The sequence below is a fragment of the Ciconia boyciana genome, chromosome 5 (genome assembly GCF_034638445.1).
Source record: "Ciconia boyciana chromosome 5, ASM3463844v1, whole genome shotgun sequence".
NCBI lineage: Eukaryota > Metazoa > Chordata > Aves > Ciconiiformes > Ciconiidae > Ciconia > Ciconia boyciana.
The window spans coordinates 59,876,867-59,897,312 of NC_132938.1; the positions used below are offsets into that span (position 1 = coordinate 59,876,867).

Sequence of the window (20,446 nt, forward strand, 5' to 3'; positions counted from 1 at the left end):
GCGCAGCACGACAGCATAGAAACAACAATATACAGCTGTCCTCTGTGCAGGCATCTTCCTACAAACCGCATCCTGAGGAGAGCTGCAGAGTTATCAGCAAGGAAGAGAAATTCAGAGAAGGAAAGAAGGAAAGGAAAAGTAAGTTTGCAAGCATTAAGGGATGGAGAGATTAACTCTGCCCTTGCACAGTCATATAGTGACTGCCAACCCAGCCCAGTCGTTATATCCTCTTCTGCGTCCCTTCTGCATCCCTGTAGTCACAGCGGCGAAGGCTGGTGGTCTCTGTCCCCAGGGCCCCTGAAGACCAGGGCTGTCTAAGCCACTCCAACACAGTGCCCAGGAGCTGGGAGGAGGCCTGGGACATCCATCATTTCCCTGGACCCTGAGATGGGCTGGAGCGGCTGCAGCTGCTCTGGCAGTGGGGGCAGCGGGGATCCCAAAGTGGTCCCTGGCAAGGTACTGAGCCTGCCTCCAGCACAGCGTTCTGTAGACCCAGGGGTTTTGGCTGCACCAATAAATGCTGGTAGCTCAACTCAAAACAAATACATTAAAATTAACATTCCTTTGAGGCTGACTCATAGCAGAAGTGTAGACTTTTTACTGGCCTGTGCTTCCCTTCCCCCACGTGCTCACCTCCCTTGCCGGCAGAACAGCGAAGCACTGCAGTTTACCTGAGACCAGGCTCCTGCACCACCCCAAGCCGAGCCCGGCTTTGCTTAGCACTCTGCATCCCTGTAGCTACCCAAATGGTTTAAAAGGCTCCAGTTCGGAAGGTAACTCAGAGCAAAATGTTTAAACACCTCACTCGTAAAACCTCACCAAGCTGTGCCCATGCATGGATTCCTCTTCCTTCTTTTCATTTATTTCACTGAAATGCTTTGCTGCATCAGTGCATTAATTTGGCTGACAACAGTGTATTTCTGGGAACTAAACAGTAAACTATTTGCTAGCCTGTTTCTAGTAAATATGTCACTTGCAGTAAGAGCACGTTTTTGTATGGCTTGGTTTGGATCAGTGGCATTCGTTATGCATTGCCACAGAATAAGAGGGTAAAGATTTCAGGGTTTGGTCCTACACTGTGTGTGCAGAAAGGAGAGGGAAAGGGAGCCTGGCTCTTAGAGATAACAGTGTTTATCGGAGCTGGAAGTCTTGGTATCTAAAAGTTTTTACCAGCTGATGCTGACAAGTCTTTGGTAGTCTCAGCCCCCTTCCCAAGAGACCTCCTAAAGGACAGCACTGCACTGGTGGCACTTGGCAGCCTCAGCCATCGCTGCAGCGGCCGCCAAAAGGGCCGAAGGGGAATTAACTGAGTCGCTCTCCCGGTCAGGTCAGCCCAGGTCACGGCTGAGGTGGTGCGGACAGACCTGCACTGATCAGCCCGTAAGGGAAGCCAACAGGGCTGCCAAGCTGGTGTTTGCTCCCAGTTGTAAATTCACACATAGAAGCAGCACACTCTGTGCTTTTCCACATAATTCTCTAGCTGTGACCATACATGTAAAAGAAAAAATAGCAGTAGCATAGGTTACTGCAACTTATTGGGCAGGGAGGGAAGGGAACAACCCTTGCTTAGGGCATAAGCTGAGCAGAAGGCATCTATTTCTACGGCTGGGAAATACAGCCCAGCAACTCCAGGCCAAACATAAATGCTGCAGGCAAAGCTGCTCTACTGCCTGTCAAATAACAAACATATTTGTATCCTGTCCTCTTTATCTGCACAGGCCCAGTGGGAAATAACACAGTGAGGAGGCTAAACACTGCCAAAATACATGATGAAACTGCACAAAAGCTAGGAGAGATTGCACCTCTCTCTTACTGCCAGAGAAATGCTTAGGTCTGGTCCAGACCTCAAGGGCATTAATGGAAAATTCCTTACAATTTCAGAGCACTTTGGAAAAGTTGCATATTAGTTGGTGGATATTGGTTTTGTCATTTGGCATCCCTAACCCAGACAGCAAACCTCGACGGCTTTAACAATCTTATTTTATTTCTTACTCCCACAAGTTCCTCTTCCAATATTTTTTCTTGATTAAGCAACCTTTGTTACAGGACAGATCAGCATTCAGTGATCTCTCCTTCTGTGTGACCTCCTCACGGGCAGAGGTGCGTTGAACATCTGTTCCACTTCCCTGGGGTCCCTTGTGGTACCTCTAAAGTGTTCAATACTGTTCTTTGCTGACTTGGTTGGCTAGACTGCCACTCCCTATGTGGGCGTGTTGACTATATCTATATTGCTTACTAAGTGAAGAAGAAACATTTGAAAAAGCTATTCCTCATCTAAAAATATCACATGACCCAGCTTCCAAGAGTGAGTTAAACAAAGGTAGCTGAAGAGGGGAACTACAGATCTGACCATGTTCCTGCTTTGGTCAACCATAGGAGTCAATTCAAGCCATTTACAACCTCTGCATTCTTACGACAGTCGTTAGTGGGGAGCAAGAAGGGGATAGATATCACTGCAGGCTTGCCTCCCTGCTTCCTGGAGATCATGCTTGTGTGACTCCCACTCACTGCACACAGGTGGTGTCACCCCGGTCCCACTATGGCTTAGCTTCCTCTTGAGACAAGTTGAGAAGACCCCGGGCTGCTGAGGAACATTCCACACGAAGTAAGAGCAAGGTGCTCTCTACTAAAGAAAAAAAACGATTTGTCTCTTTCTATTAATTTTTTGCTTGTCCAACACAGCTGAGCCCATTACAGTTCATTTCATTGGCATTTGTGGCAGTACTACAAGACCGTATTTGCACTGGTGCCAGGTTGTCTGCGTCGTGAATCTGCATTGAGTAACTCCTTCATTATAGTTACTCTAGTGCAGGTTTCTCTGGAGTATGCCTGAAGAACAGAAAACCAGAACTTAACTAGGGAGCAAAAGTAACTGAGCTTCATTTTTGGTTTACAACGGCTCATTGGATACAGCATGAATGTTACGTATGTAAGTACCACCTCATTAACTTCATTGTGGGTCACTTGAAGTATCTCAGTTTAGTTACCCAGATGTAAAACAAATATATAATGATATTTTCCATGTCTGCATTGTATTCTTAAACTTTGGAGACGCCATCTCCTGCAATGTGTCTGTAACACAATTGTGTTCGCGAGAGCCTGTTAACAACACAAAAATAACAGATAGTAAAGCTATCTCAATAGAAAACTTTTTCCCTAACTTCTCATACCTGTGCAGAATGCCACTGCGTTATGAGACACATAAAGACATGTTAATATGGATAGATTCACAGTCATAACTAGCAGTTATTTTTACTATATACTCATATACAGTACTTTTCCTAACAGTGGGCTGTTTGTAAATGCAGCTGACTCCAGGCCATAATTACTCTACAAACTGGTTCATCTACCTTAAATACCTGTGTAACCTTGTTACTGCTCACACTCTTTAATGTTTTTACTTCTTCCCAGAAAAGGACAGTGCCATTTTACAGACAGGAGACTGTGGTACAAAAATAGAGTTGGCCACATTCCTAACTTTGCTTTTGAGTCCCTTCTGTGGGGGAATGCTGTCCAATGGCAAGAATTAGCGGAAACAGATCTATGACTTCTTCCCCTTTCTCTCTCCTCCTCCACTCACTCACCCTAGGAAAGAGATAAACACCTCTTAGACTGTAGAGCAATTAATTTCTCATAGGGTCTAGGATTATAAATACGGTGCTCTCGGATGATCCTTAGCAAAGAACTCTCTCTTTGGGGTCAATCCAGCCAAGTCTCAATCTGTGACTGTAGGGGAACAGCTTAACGGTTTGGAAAGCCTTGAGACTTGTCTACAAACCACTTTGAGCCTACACCTGCTCCTAGGCCTCATATGGAGCTGCTCCCTCATCTACCTTCACACACATGGAGGAACAGCCTGTTTCACTGGCTCCACTGAACACCTCTTTGGATCATAAATGACCACACAATGAGGACAATTTGTTTTTCGTTCTTAAAGGCAGCAGGTACCTCCAAGTGTGTGCCTCAACAGTGCCTGTGGAGCACATGCAGGTGCAGGAAGACATGGGAAAGGAGGGATGATAGCAACGGCAAATAACAGTCCTCGTGGTGGCAGTGGGACCAGACCTGACCTGACATGGTATACTGGGTACGGGAATGATGTGGTGAACAAATTCACACACTCTCAGCAAACTGGAGTCATTACAGTGTTGGGCTGCTGGATTAGTGCTCAGGGAACCAGAGCTGCTCCATCACAAACTTTCCTGTGATCTTGAGCAAAGAAAATCTGACCATGTCCTTAGCCACAATCAGATGCCAAATTCCCATGGAAATCACTTGAATACATACCTTGTGGGCTCTGGTCAGATCTCCTCAGTATACCCAGGTCTCATTTCTACATATCCAAACTAATCTTGATACTGGGTTGAGTTTGATTCTATCCAAGTCAATGACAACCCTCCTGCCCCGCAACCCTTCTTATCTTGCAGACTTTTCAGTGTCTGTGGGAAGAAATAAGGCACAAAATATTGCCCAAGACCCTTCCTCTACTCAAACACACTTCTCATTATTCATTTCCTTAATTAATTGCATTAGGGAACTGCAGCATCAAGCACATCACATTTAGGACACATCTGCATTCTCCTTTTTAATACCTCTTCATGATTTGCAATGCATTTCTCTCATTTAGAGGCAGAATAACATTTCCTAATGCAGACTGAATTTATTCAGAAGCACAGAAGTCAGTTGCCTTTCCTACTGACAAATGCACTTCAATGTAATTAGTTTCATGACTATTAATGAAATAACTCATTTGAACTTTTGCCACTAAAATGTTAATGAGTAAGACCGGATAGTGGTTTGCTAATGGGATATAGATCCTTTTACAGTTTGTTAGTTCAGATCTGGCCCGTGTCCACCATGACCAAAGGTCGTTACTACCTGAAGACTATTTGATAATCTGTGCAAGACAAGTTGGTAGCATTAAGCCCATGCTTAGCAAGAAACAGCCTTCCAATTTGCTCTCAGCAGAAAAGGAAAGCAGGGAAAGGTCACTGCAGTGTGCTACTTCTACACAGTTGCGGTCAGAAAATTTCAGTCGTTAGGACTGTTCACCCAGCACCTTTCACCAGCAATGAATTCAATGAAGGTAGAAGAGAAATAATATGAGTTGAAAAAGCTTGTGGATTTTTTTGTGCGAGATACAATTAGCCTCTCTGACTCACTGCCACAGATTGTTTGCTTTTAGCACACTTCTAAAGAGAACTGGATAAATAAATAAATACTAAACCCATAAAATATCATATTTGGTGTTTCTAAGTTTTAGCCAGTCACTCATTAGGTTCAGAAAAGTGTTTCAGAGGTGAAACATATTATTCCTGGTATATTGTTCCCTATCACCACTCCAGCAAACCAAAAGGTTACACGTGTCCTTCAACAGTGGCCAACACATACTGCATCCACTCTTTTAAAAAATTATGCTCTTCTGTTTGGGTAGTGATATAATTCAGCCCATACATAAGCACATCCCAAAAGTAATAAATTCACCCTGACAGCACACCAGTGCAAGCCTTAAAAATTATTGCTACCTCTTCACAGACAGAAAAATATGACATGCCACAAAATTATTTGCTCAAGGACTTAGAGGAACTGGGATTGATTAAGTTTTCATGGGGAACTTTAGGAAGGGTAGGCACAACATAATTACTCAAACAGAAATTCAACCACTGCACTCAAGCTGGCAACCCTTCTCTTATGACTGCACATGGGCTCGACCCAGGTTATGTGTCTCACTAACAGGATGATACCTCCAGTGCCATATTCCTTCGCATTGCCATCTAACTCGTTCGTTTACATTGAGTCACAACACAGCCATGTAACTAATCCTGAACAAGCCCCATCCTGAAGCACTGATTTTGAAACAAATAGGCAATATATGCAATAAATGCAATAAATATAGGCAATATATGCAATAAATGCAATTCCCTAGCTTACCTTAGCTTTCCCCTTCTTTAGTCTCCTAAGAATATAGTTTTATTTGGACTAGATTATCTTCTGCAAGAGATCACCGGTGAGAGATCTCACAAACCCTCACCATTCTTCTTGGCCATGGAAAATGAAATGAAAACTGCTGAGTGGCACCCAGGCCTGTGTGGATTTGACACTATGTTGGGAGCACTCTTTCAAATGTAGTTATGGGCTATGGTCTTCAAATGTCCATGTGTGCAGATGTAGGATAAATGAAATGCTTGTAGGGGGCTGGTATTCCATGAAATTTTAAAAATAATGATCAAAGCTTAGGTTTCAGTTTTGTGCTCATTTTTTTGAAAGTCACATCATATAAGATAGTAATTCTAGCTTATTCTTTTTTTTTAAAAAGGGTCACAGCTTGGATAAAAATCAGTCACTCATCTAACTGGGCAGCTGTCATATATTTACTTATACATACATACATATATATACACATGTACATATATATATATATATGTATATGACTGGGCATCAGCAATTGACAATACATGAAACAGCCAAGAAGAATTTATTGAGCAGTGTTGTCTTAGATTTCACAGGGGACAGTGACTGTACATGCCTGCAGTTTTCAAATGCCAAGATCTTTGCAGCGAGTCTGGTTTTTAGAGTGGAGCTGCTCGGTACCTTTTACGAATCAGACCCTCATAAGGTGCTTCTGACAAGGAACCTATTGGGGAGGCATTATAACCATTAGTCAGTTTGGAAACCTTGACACAGCAGTAGATATGCAAGGTTAAGCATCTCACTGCATGCACGTTTCAAAGGGAAACTTTCACATTACATCCTGTAGCCTTAACTCCATAGCTACTGGCCCACTCAGCAGCAGTCTTTTTCCTCCACTTCCAGCTTTCACACAAATATGTGCAGCAGAGTAATGAATGTCGCACATCAGATCCAAACAAACAATTCACTAATTAGTTAAGAACCCTCCAAACCCCACACCAGCATGTGGTTTTCCCCATGTTATGTGTGCACCCTTCAGTAACAACCCAGCTGCTCCGTGCTTTCACTTGACCATCTCCAGTTGGGATATGGAGTCACCCCTGTGGTCCTGAAGTAAACCCCTGGTTGCACCCCGTCTGGAACAGCCTCTCTCAGTAAACCCCTCAATGCTAAAAAAGGCTCAAACCAAAAAACCTTTGACTAAATACTGCATCTTGATGAGTGGCTAGTACTTTTATCTAAGAAGCCACGCTGTCAGTCAGTGTTGTCATCTTAAGTATAACCGCATTGAAATTATTTGTTTATTGACTTCAATACTTAATCCAAACAGATTGGCCGGCAGTTTCCAAAACATGTTGATATTACAAGGCAAAGGTGATAGAAGGATTACCTCGATGTAGCAAAACTGAAATCGTTCTGAATGCAGAGACTCGACAGGAAAAGAGTGCACTTTTAATAGCACTGCTTGAATACTACACTTTGATTCTCTAGAAATGGGGCATTTTATTCTGTATTTGTATTTTTCTTCAAACAGCAAGCTATGGTACTGTTTTCCTACTGACAGATCTTTTTGCTGTTTGCAGTGATAATTTCTTTTCTTTTTTTTTTTTTTTTTTTTGTATTGGGGATTCTTCTAAAGTGGGATGTTCTGCACTTCACAGTGACGTTCCTGAAATAACTTTGAAGAAGAAATAATGAGCCTCCCCTTACTTTACAGGTTCTCTAATACAACATAAGCAGCTTTACAAGGCTTAGCTAGTCTCTGCTGACCTAACTGCATATTTTACTCCTTCAATAAACTAAAATAAGCAGCCGGCTTCCACAACAATTGACTAATTAACATAGTGATTTTGTTAGTTTCTTATTAAAAAAAAATCCTAGTCTTTCAAAAATGAGACATATCAAATAACAGTGGATGAGATTACTAGAAAGAGAGATAGACAGATATCATCTCAATAAGCAAATTAATGTAGTGCTAAGGTTGTTGTGTGGGTTGGGTTTTTTTTTAGATTTCCAGCAATTTAGGGGTTTTTTTTCTTTGCCTCTGATTCCTTTTCTCAAGAGCAGACACCGTGTTCAAATCCCTGCTGGCTGCTGTGTTTGACCGCTCGCCAATCAGCACTACGGTGTTTATGTGGGATCCGTCTGCTACTGAGTCACTGCGTCCCTGCAGAGAGCATGAGGTCACTTGCTGCCAGATCAGAGCACCAGCGGGGACGGCCCGGAGCTGAGCCAGACTGTGGCAACATCTTTTACGTAAGAGGCAGCCTCCTCTCCTCTGCCTGCCATAAACTTTCCTGCCTTTGCTCCAGAAGAGGCCAAGAATGGGCTTTTTATTAACATATTTAGGAAAGATAAGCTCACGGAATTTACTATCTGGACCATCTATGTCTCTTGCACTGTGTGAAAGGGATATACACACTGTATATACACACTGTATATACACACTGTATATATACTGATATTGGGAAGTACTGGTAGGAGAGGGCATTTAATCAGAAAAGAACCCAAAACTATTTTCTCAGACTCAGCTCATCACTCTTGTGATGGCAGACAGCATTCAGACATGATGCCCCCAGCCTACCTCCTTTGTGTTTGCCCACAAAGGAATCAGCAAAGATGCCTTTAAATTGCTATCATTAAACCTCAGAGCTGGTGCCTTATGGAAAAGAAACTAGACAGCACTCAATTCAGTTCAAGCTATCAGGCAGAAAATTGCATGTTGATACAAACTTACTTGACAAGGGTTTAATCATTTTCTTTTCAAGGATTTAGTTCTATCATATCTGAAAATTTGGTTTCTGAAGCCCCAACGGCAGCTCTAAGGAGCAGTATTTGATCAAAAACATGTCATTCTTTGGCTTTATCCACTGCCAACACTTCTTGCTTTCAGAAAAAAAATGGTTTGCTATCCATAACCAAAACTCAATGGCCACAGTATTTTTCGATTCCTCACTTTCAGAGCTTCACCTTCTGGCTGATGAATTTGGGCAAAGGTATAAGTAAATGAACATGACAATCCAGTATGAAATGCCAGGCAATGGTATCCATAAGCATTGTTAAATCCATAGCATGTAATAAAATTTTGTAGGCAATAGATTAAATTAATACTTAAGCTGATCCCAGGACTGACAGTGAGTAAGAGCAAAGAAAGAGACACAGCTTGTTTCCAGCAGTTGTATATGTGGCGATGAGCCTTATCTCCCAGAGATGCCACCATCAGTGCTGATAACACATGAAACGCTACAAATGAGAAAATGTACATGGGAGTTAGATTAATACAATTCTTTGATCTTGTTTCACTCAAGAAATTCCAGAAGCTCAACACTCAAGGCTTCTAGGTAGGGACTTATAAGAATACATGCTTTTTCTAAAGATGCAACTATCTTAAGATGAATTGACAGGAAACACTGCCAAAAAGCGCAAAATCTTCCAAGGTGCCAAAACCTTTTACAGTGCTCTCATTATGTAGCTCTCCACGTGTCTTACAAGGCTGGTTGGTGTGTGTTTATATTAAAGCGATCAGGACAACACTTCAAAATCAGTCATTTATTCACAGCTTAAAGACCAGAAGGGACGATCATCTCATCTGACTTTCTGAGTGTCTCAAGTCCTCACATTTAACCTAGCAACTCCTACACTGAGCTCAAGCAGCTAGGTTTGGCTAAGGTGTATCTTCCAGGGAGACATCTGCTCTTGAGAGGAAGAAATCCAGATACGAATGCACCAATTCCCTTACTAATTCGCTCCGATGCATAATCATACTTATTACTAGTCACAATTGCTGTGCACAGGACTTCTCCTCCCGGGCACAGAGAGTTGCTCAGCCTCCCTTTTCAAGATGGAAGAGCTCTTTAGTGCTCAGTATTTTTTTTTCCTTTCCAGCGCTAACATGCCAATTTTGGATAAAATCAGCAGATAAATGCTTAAGTTTTTCCTCAGAGGGCATCTGCAGTGGCCCTTGAATCATCTGCGAGCCCTTTCACAACTTCTCCAATCTTCCCAATAACATTATCAATGCTGGAAATATGCATAATATTTTTTTCAATATCCAAAACAATCTTTTGCCTTTCTTCTGTGTTTGCCTCTTTGGACATCGACTCGAGCGTGTTCTGTGGAAGGAAAAACCTGACCTGCCTAAAATAGTAAGAGCTGATGCACAGACACATCCTCCAAAAAAGCTGCTTGAAATCACGCGACCTCCTGGCACCCTTGTATGTACCATTAAAGCCCATAAACACTGGCTGTGTGTGCTTGTTTTCTCTACAAGGCACTTTACCAAAGATTTAAAACATCAAGAAAAGCTGGGATTTCTTCCTTCTTGGCTACAAAACACAAATACCAAAGCACTCACCAGCTGAGCGGCACAAGACAAACTGAAAAATGGTTAAGCTACCCACAAATGTCTGACTGGAGGTCATTCTCAGCCCTTGGGAAGAAATAACAAAGAAGAAAAACTTAGGATGGCTACAACTAAAAGCACAGCCTAAGATCTTAACCACTGTCTCATCAGAAGTAAGCACCAAGGCGCAAAAGGGCTCCAAACAAACTGCAGCTCAGCACCTGCTTAACACATCTTTTACGTATCCTTCTCGGGGTAAGACGGCTGAAGAATCAAAGTAAATGCTGTGCAAACAACTCACTACGCAATTTCAAGGTGAAATTTTAATTGTACAAAAATAAAGGCCTTTGGCTTTATCATTACAAAACCAATTTTATCTTTGTCCTCTTGCGTGTTTGAATTGCTCTTGATTGTGCAAGTGAACACATCACCTGGTTGTGCAAGTTCCAGCAAGGTGACACTTATGCAGCAAATATGTGTAAGAAACTGAACTTCTAAAGTGTTAGATGCATAAATGTAATTGTTTGCTTTCCCGTAATTATTCTAGGCTGTAATTTAAATACCATTCCTCCAATACAACTATGTAAAAAGACCAATTCTGCACCATGCATGTAGATTCAAAAGGTATCCTTTTCTATGCTTGTGGATATATTATCAATCCAATGTCATATTTCATGTTGGATGATCATAAAATGCTTTTTAAAGAAAACTTATGGGGCAGAAGGAAAGTGGCACTTCACATAGAAACTTCTAAAGCCAACGACGGTATCTTCACACATGTTATCTCAGTAATACTGAGAAGAATCACCTTGCCAAAGAGTGCCTGTATCACCAGCCAAATAAAAATTTTTTTAAAAATTGATTTTGAGTTAGAACATGGTATTATTTGTTCTTTCACTTTCTGCGGCTTACAAAACATTTTTGGCAGTAATCCCCCTACTGTGTTATTTCATTGTTTCTCCATAAAAATTGCCTTTCAGAAGTGTACATGTATGCATCCATCCATACATACATCACAGCTACATATTGCTGTATAATCCAGATGAATAATCCAGCAAGTATTACAAAAACCTATAGTTTTTAATTGCAGACTTACAGGGGGTCTTAGTGAACCGTCTCCTGTGTCTTGCTCTGAATTACCACTACACAGTTCTGGAAAGATCTTAGTCCTCTTGGGCAATTCTAGAAGCTTTCTGGCTCATGTATATGCAGTCAAATTCCTCTATCGGATACCTCAGAGCTAATGCATCTCTGAGGCCAAATGAAAGTATGATACAATTCTGACATCTTCATCAGTGATAAAACTTACCAGTGGCATTTTCAGTAGAGTTTGATAGCATTTAAACCTGCCTCTGGCCTCTCTTCTTCTCAGTCAAGAAAATGGACATATCAAGCAGTTGCCAAAAGAAAGCAAAGACTGATGTCCACCTGCTGCTCTGCTTTGATTACTGCTATTAATTATGCACAAATTCCTTGAACTTTCCAGAGTTTATGGGTATCTTGATATCCTAGTTTCATTTTGCTGGCACTTATTAAACTTTCAAAGGACTTGCCTGCCTCAGGTGGTCTTGGAGCTACATCATTACTACTGCGACATGGCAGCAAAGAGGAAGCCCCAGGGCAAGCAGAGCAGCTCATTCCGCAGCGCTCAGAGGATTATGCATGATAACGTTTACTTGTGCAACACACACAACACCCTGCGTGACCAAACGGCTGGGACAGGCAGCTCGGGTTCCCCAGCCATGCAGTGTGGCTTCCTGGAGCCAGCACAAGCTGTAATCATGCCGATCCTTCTCTGGGAATGCCTGCAAGGAGGACAGTGCCAAGCCTGTACCGTCCCACCTCCCTCCCACGGCTGGCAAGATGGGCACAATCTCTCTGCACCTCCTCTTGCACAACCGCGGACTGAATCCAGCCCTCAGTATTTTTAGATAGCACACTGAGCTGAAATACTTTTCATTATGCGAGGCGGGTTGCCTAAATCAGTTCCAAGCAGGTGTGTGTGGGGGCATCACGTAAAGTCAATTAACACACCTCACACAACCAAGGGTGCAATGGAGGGGAAAATTCCCAAATGGCTCAGCCCACAGTTTTGCACAGGAAATGCAATGGAAATACAGCACCACATTTCTTCTCTAATTGTTTTCTGTTTACATGAAACCCAGCATTGAAGGGACCCTACAAAGGCAGGCACCATAACTGCTAAGGGCTGCCCAGGTTAATCAGGTCTGCAAAGAGAGGTCCAGACTATGCCTCAAAGACTGTCCTCTTCTTTCCTTTCAAATTCTCTCTGTCCTGGACTAAGAGGAAGAGGTTTCAATATAAAAGGCCATTTTCTACTGACCATTAAGCACATTTAGGTTTAGCCATCTTGACAGTTGGGAGCTGTGAGGAGTGATCCAAAAAGATTAGACAGAATACAGCGAATTCCTCCTGGCCTTGCAGGAAATGGCAGCTTGAAGTCCCTCGCAAAGAAGCTGATTTTCTAAGCCTTTGAGATGTAGACCAGGAGGTTTTGATGATTTTTTTTTCTCCTGGACTCCTTCTCCAGTCTTCCTGCTTATTTCCCAGCTATTTTAATTGCCTAAACTATACTGAATTGAACTAAATCTAATACAGAATTATGTAACCATCCTAACAACAATTTAAAAGTACAGAGCCAGCCAATTAATTCATTATGATCTTCTAAAATTACTTCAAAATTTGCCTTTTGTGAAAACTGTGATTGACCCTAAAAACATCACAAACCTGTGATTTTTCTCTCCCCACATAGACACTGAAGTGCAGAGAAGAACAGATGGATCTCTGTGCAGTTCTGCAAGCATGGGACTGGGGAAAGAGCACCCAGTGTCTACATGAGTTTGCAGTTTGGGTTGTCCATTGTTCTTCTACTGATAGATAGTAAAGAACAGCGTTATTGTAATTCTGTATTGGGTACTCCAGCCTGGTCACACCAACCTGTGCAGGTTACTGCATCGCCTGTTGTTACCGAGGAACAGCTTATGTAAAAGCTTAAGATATGATTTTATCACCTTCTAAAAGATTACCATTTAAATACAGAGCTACGTCTGTCTCTACACTTAACTCCCATGTGAAGTCCCATGCAGAGCATACAGATTCCCACACATCATGTGTTGAAGTTTCACTGATCTCAGGGACTTGGCTTCTGATTTTACGTTATTTGATCTGTAGGAAAACCTTTGCTTTGGGAAAAGACTACTGCACCTATATTTGGTCTGCTATGTCTATTGTATGGTTAGGACAGTTATTATGGTCCCACCCATGGAGAGCAAAAAGAAGTACCAAATAAGAGAAGGAAGCCTTGGTGTCTCAAGTAAAATGATTATTTTACAACTGAAGAGTAATTGTATTAGAGATTAGCTGTTAGTAGAGAAAGTACAACCCTACCCACAGAATAACCTAAAGACAATGGTGATCTTTCTTTGGAGAGCTTTTTCTGCAAGGTGAGAACATTTCACATCTCATTAAAAGCTTTTTGCTTCTGGAAGTCTGTACTTTATGCTTCACTTCCTACTTACTTGACTTAAAACTTGGTCCTGACTTACAAACCTACCTGCAGAAAAGCACTGAAGTGAAATGCTGAAAACTTTGCTACTATATTCCAGCCCACATTGCTACAATGGCACAGGCTTAAGAATTGTTTTAGGTCTCCCAAATTAACCTCTTATCAGACTTGGGATGGTTACCCAAGTGACACCAAAAATGTACTGTCCCAACATATTGCTGGAGAAGTTACAGAATAAAATTATATAGAAAAGAACAGTAACAGCGGTTGTTCTACATTTCACTTGGAAAAAGTAACCCTGAAAGGTTTGAAACCTTCTCTGAATTCAGTGAAATGAACTTATCCGAACTTTAAAATGTACAGCATGTTGGGATTTTAGATCTAGTTCACATTCACTGTAAGAGATGAGTAAGAATCAAAATCAAAGCTTTTCAGTATTCAAAAACTCTACTATAGTTGAAACCTGGGCCTGAATCTTTCACTTTGTGCATGCAGATTTCCTGGATCTTCATCCTGAGGTGAACTGGAAGCAGCTCCCAGAAGTCAGCGAAAGGGTACCACCTCACCACAGTCCAGGCTGGTATGGAATCAAATGCGACGCTGTAAAAACACAGAGTACACACAACACATAGTGAAGTGGAAATGGGGGTTTATCCCCATGTGTCAGTGACCGCAGGTGCGGTAAGCCTCTACAAAGCAATGCTCGTTACATTTGCTTTTGAGCAGTGCCATAAAATTGAGACACTGCACGGTGCTACTCAAGGATGGTACTATTTTCTACTCAAGGGTGATAAAACAATGTTTGTCATCAGAGTGACTGCAGCCTACCAGATAACGCACTAACTTCTGGTGAGGAGTCCAAATACAAACATACTCATTTACCTAACTTGGGTTAGAAATAGGATTACCATTTAAATACATGCCAATGTCTACTGGGATAAGCTATTTCACAAAACAGTTACCTAATGGCACAACCAGACACCTCTCTCCACAAAGCCCTGGATGCTTTACAGAAGTGTTTATTGCTTTTGTTTACAAGCCAAAGATCAAAAGATGTTTTAAGCTAAACGGATCGTAACCTGAAAAAGGCAAGGAGCGAGCCAAGAAAGTCATACGGATGGAGAGCACTGACACCAGGAACTGAAGACTCCAGCTTTGGTTAGATGGGTTTCATCATATACTCCTTAACCACTGAATTTAAGCAGTGAAAATGCTGTAGCCCTTCATGAACTAATAAACTGCCAGGAAGAATTTAGAGGCATGCTAATTATGGTATACTTGTAAAAAACCAAAATTGTGTTAATATTTGCAGAAGAACAGGTTTAGTACAACTTCCTCAAAAACTGCACAGATCTGATGGAAAATACCCAAACTGGAGCTTCCACTTGGTGCAAAAGTATTTTGTCATAACTGGGGAAGAGTTAATGAACAAAATCTGTTACGTGCAAGTACCTGCAATGTGACTGCAATACATCTGTGGGGTATCCACATCAGCACCTCTTTAGACTCAAGGAGATTTAAACAGAGATTGAGAGGTATTTACTCATAAATCAGTCAAATATGTAAATCCCAGGATTTGCACACATTACCTCAAGTTATTAGACAATGAAAGCTGATCCAAGGAAGGTCAGCAGGCATTTAGTGCCAACGTACACTTAAGAAAACAAGAGACAGAAAAACCTGATAAAATATTTAGGAAAATCACATAAGGATTATCTCCGTAAGAGAATCAAGTCTTTCCATCAAGTCTTTGAATCTCTTCTCTTTTTAAGTTAGCATTCTGTTACGGCTGCTCATAGTAAAGAAGAAAACTTGTCCTACAGCATTAGTGGAAGCTTTGCCTCAGCAAAGCGTGGCAGGGACGGGTTTGCTAGCCAAAACACAATAGCAAAAATGTAGCAGTCATAGGTTAAAATCTCCTTTTGTACATGTTTCTGATACCAACCACAAAAGGTATCCCTCCAAAGGGATGAACAGTCAATTGAAAGATGCTCTGATTGCTTTGCTGCAGTGATACGCCTGCAATTCTGAATAAACCAGGAAATCATGAATAATCTTTGCTTTAAAGATGGAATACTGATTCTATTTTTTAAATAAAGCAGATGTATATGTAATGTGCATTTAGTTTAAAACCTGACTTACAAGATCAAAATGCCTGAATCCTGGAGTACCACCAAATCCTAGCTAGATTAATTTTTAATCACTGCAAATCAGGACAGAAATTGCCAGCTAGTAGAGGGCAGATTAAACGTTAATGTAGTCCAGAAACTTTGAAACTTAAAATTGAATTGCTGGAGAAGCACTCATGCCAAAAGAAAAGATGTTCAACCAACAGAGAAAAAAGTGGTGACTGCTACTTATTCTGTTGTGCTGTAACCAGCAGGATGTTTCTCCCTGGGAATCTGAAGAGGGCTGAAAGCATCCAGAGCCAGGCTCCGTTTCAGTGAACAAGGTCGTATGGTCTGTTGGGCAGCTTCTCAGACCTCCTCGGCTGGTACAATGTTTTATGCCTCATTTGAACCAAACCAAATTTGTTTCTCTCTCTCCATCAGCCTTCCACCCCATGCCTCCACCTGGCAGACACATATAGGCCCCCTTTTCAAAGTCAGCCAGTGATGCTGCTTACGACTACATCATCAGGCTCCCTTCTGCAGATGGTTTTAAATTTTAGCTCATATGCAGAGCTGAAGTCTACATTGGTTAACAACAGCATAAAGAAATTCATCCAAGTATCTGGGAAATACAAGTACTCTTTCAGAGAGCTGCCAAGTCTGAAGCTTTAAAAAGTATCAACATACCATGTAGGCCAATAAGTAGTACTGGATTAAACATGAATGCTAAAGCTCTATTAAAGTCATTAAAATTAACTTAACAACTTAGACTTAATAACCTCTAACAGCATTAAGATGTCTCAACATGCTTGTAAAATAAACAACTGGAGAATCTGGCCTAACTATCCATGTAACTAATATATGGATATATCCTTGACTCTGCCCACAGCCCAAGGCATCTTCCAGTGGTACAAATCTCTTCCTTTCTCTTAAGCAAAAAGACAAGTGGCCAGCTTTGGGCCGGGAAGGGGATATGGCACGAAGCTGTAGGGCCAGCAGTGTGGGGGCCAGCCAGGGTGGGAGCAGGCTTAAGGTTTCCAGCCTGCAAGGGTACCCTGGTAAGGCAACAAAGCCTCCTCCTCAACTCTCTAAAAGAGGGGATTTGAAAGTTGGGTGGCAAAGTCCTGGTTTCCATTTTAAACTCCGCACTGAAGCAGCTATTCATCCCAGAAATTCATCATGCAGCTGCACAAGGGGACATAAAAATGTCACCGGGAGCAGGTGCTGCAGTCTGGAGGTGGAGGAGAGCTCATCTGCTCCAGTACTGCTGCTCCCCCTGTCCTGTGACAGACTGCCGTGCTGAAGAAAAAGCTTATTGCTCACCTTAGGCGACAGAAATGAAGAAATATTTTAGTAGAGCAGATCTCAACAGAGTACGTGCTACCACTTACTGATAAAGATTAGGCATCTTTTTTAAAGCTCTCGTATTATTGTCTGTTCTGGGACTGGTTTCTATTTACTTGGGTAAAATAAATCTAAATTTATGATTTACAAATAGGTGATGCCAGATGCTCTTTGGCAGTAAATATAACAAAAATTCAGAGGAAGCTGGGATAGAGAAGATGGACTAATTTAATGTAAAACAACAGCTCTGCTCATCATTTAGTCCCCACTGCATGGGTCCAAGGTGCCAGGCACCGCTTTTGAGAATCAGTAAAAATAAGTGGGGAGAGTACAAGCACACACCCCCCTGATACTGTGTGCATATATATTTGGTCCAATATGTATTCAGAATCAATAACAAAAACGTAAATCCAAGAGTGAGTAAAGCTGGTCACAAGTCCTTAGTATTGCCACTGAAATGCCTGGAGGGCTTTCAGGGCTTGGTTCAAGAAGCTGACAGTCATTTCCGCTATGAAGAAACAGCTAACAGGAAAAGATACCAGAGAAGCTGTGTGTTTAATGACCTCCAGCACTTACAAAAGTCACAATGAAAAATGCCAAGATCTTCAAACCTAGAATTTCTGTTTGTAAATGAGAAGTATCACTCATCTCACTGAACCTGGAATACTGAAACCCGCAATAAGAAATGCCATAAATACAGGTTAGCCTGAAAAAATCAGTCATGCCTAAAAAGAACCAAAAAGACAGCCCTTTCCAGGTTGAAGTTCCTTAAAGCAAAGCTACCGTGCCCGGGTACTCAGAAGGGTGCCTCTGTTCAGCTGCCACCGCTGTGCAGAACTGGCAGGCAGGGGCTGTAGTTTCAACGCAGGGAGGGTTTCGAAGGCACCGTCGGTGCTGGATTCTGCTTGGTGATGTTGGGGAGCGCCGTCTGTCTGCTCCCAGTCCAACACAAAATTGATGAGCAGGAAAAGGCACGGAGGGAAAAAGCACGCTTCATTCACAGCAATGCTGCTGCAAGATGATGCTGTGTGGTACGATGTCCTGGGAATGCATATGTAACGCTCTCTGAACCATGAGGGAAGAAGTTGTCTGCTAATTAGTTCCCTGGTAATTGGCCATGCAATGTCATTCCTTGCATGAGGACTGCTGGGAAAACATTGGACATCATCTGATTAAAAAAAGAGAAAAGAGCGTTATGTGATGGCAACTTAATGAGATGGGCTTCAAACTAGCCCTAAGCAAGCTGGACAAGAAAAATAAACGGTGGCCTGTTCAGAAGAGGTTGAGAAGACAAGATAGTCGCAACCATCTGGGATACCCATAGACAAAATTTAGGAGCCTGGGCTGTAAAGGGAAAAAACCTGAAGACATAATTGTCCTTGCATACTAACCCAGCTCCTCAAACATTTAGGAGCGTCACTTAAGACCACTGGTATTTCAGAAGACGTGCAGGAAATGAGCCATACCTCCAGAAGTACACGAGCATTGCACATGAAGAACAGATATCCTCTGAAGTGGCAAGAGAGACGGACCCTTAGTGGCTCCGGGTGGAAGATCAAAGTGAGAAAGCAAGCAGGGCTGCAAGGGCACAGGGCTGCCGCAACTCAGCCGGAGAGGAGAAGCCAGATGAAGCCCTTGCAGGAGCACCCTACAACCAGGGCGGGTGGTAAGCAGGGCCTTTGATCACCCACACGCCTCCTGCAAAACCAGGACAGCGAGGACCCGGCAGCTCCGCCGTGGTTCTCAGCCATGCCCGCGTATGGCTCCCACCCTGAAAGCGCTTTCAGAACCAGGCTGCCTGTGTTGGTATCTTCTACGGGTGAAAGCACGAGGCTGAATTTAAATTAATCGGTCAAAATAGTGTTGGGGAGCAGGACCTGAACAGACATTAAGACCGAAGGCAGCTGATGGTGCAAAGTCCCAGGCAGTGATGCTGGGGACGGCCCTGCCCCGAGAGCAGCGTTCCACAGCCCTCTCTCCTGCACCGGGGGGGTTCAGGCCCCTGTGTTTTGTTGCTATTATTCACTTGCGGGTGAATTATATTAATGCTTGTATCCAAATGTGGATACCTCCCACCGCCACAGGAGCCAAACACAAACACGCTGATTATACAGTGTCTGGGGCACAGCCCTAGTAACAGAGATAAAAATCAACACATCCAGGGAACAAGAAAGAAAAAGGCAGTGCAAGAGTGAGTCAGCAAATGTAAGCAATATGTTAGTCAGGCGAGCATTTCTGAATGCACCGCGAGGTTGTTCACGCTGCAGACACAGCCACGTCCCCAATAACCTGGATGACACACCACCCCAGTGTGAGGGCCCCCTCCCTTTTGCAAGGGGGCCTCTGCATTTTCATACTGTTTTGGGGAAGGCTTTACTGCAGATTTCTTCCACTGCCCCCCCACCTTAAGTCTGGGAAAGGAAAAAATCTGTGCTGTGTTTAGAAAGACGGAGACATGAGCGTGGAAATCTGGTAAAGCAGAGGAGGTCGGCCGTGCTGCTGTGTCAGGTGTCATGATAAAGGCTGCAGGTTTCCAGGATTAGCCCGGTCACTTTGCAGGCCATGGAATGCTCCACTGAGCCTGTTTACAAATTAGCCTGTGGTCTGGCTCACCCTCCTGCCAGCCCACATTTCTCTGCAAAACAAGTGACTTAGTGCCCCGGAGTACCACTGCAACATGCCCCATCAGCGGGTGGACCTACCCCTCTGCAATCGGCCATCGGACGGCAGGTCTGAACCTCTCCTCTCTCGGGTCACACAAATCACAAAGGACTACACCGAGTTCGGTGGGCACAGCTGCAGAAAGCAGTGAGTGGGAAGAAAAAGCAAGGTACAAGGCCAGGAAGTTTTACAAAAGTCACCTGATTTCAAGTCACCAGCAAACTTGTTTGCAGTTTTTCTGATCTAAATCCTGTTTTTCTGCCACTTTGAAAATGCAGACTCTAATTAACTCATACTCTTATACACTCTGATGCCCTGAAGAGGATACTTGCTTTTGTAAATGTTATTTATAAAGCAAGAGCTATTTAATACCTGCTTAACATATATCCATAACCTTCAAAATGTCTCCTGTAAGTCAACACACCCTGACTCGAACTGACATTTCTCTCCCCTTTCTGTTCTGTAAGGCCTTCTCCAGCATACAGACAGCAGCCCAGAACACGGCAGAAGGCAGCCTAAGCCCTCAGCAGCACTCATATGTGCTGAGGCACT

General features: G+C 42.8%; 1 protein-coding gene across 5 annotated transcripts in view; it reads right to left on the reverse strand.

The window, feature by feature from the left end:
- Positions 1 to 20,446, reverse strand: part of ELOVL6 (ELOVL fatty acid elongase 6) — a 76,085-nt gene that overhangs the window by 40,640 nt on the left and 14,999 nt on the right. For 2 of the 5 annotated variants that reach the window (XM_072863178.1, XM_072863181.1), the window contains exon 3: positions 18,017 to 18,401. The exons of 2 other annotated variants lie outside the window; for them this stretch is intronic. In XM_072863178.1, coding sequence (XP_072719279.1) covers positions 18,017 to 18,401 — 385 coding nt within the window. Of the gene's footprint in view, positions 1 to 14,241; positions 14,379 to 18,016; positions 18,402 to 20,446 lie in introns of all 5 variants that reach the window. One more of the 5 variants, XM_072863182.1, reaches the window with a different exon arrangement.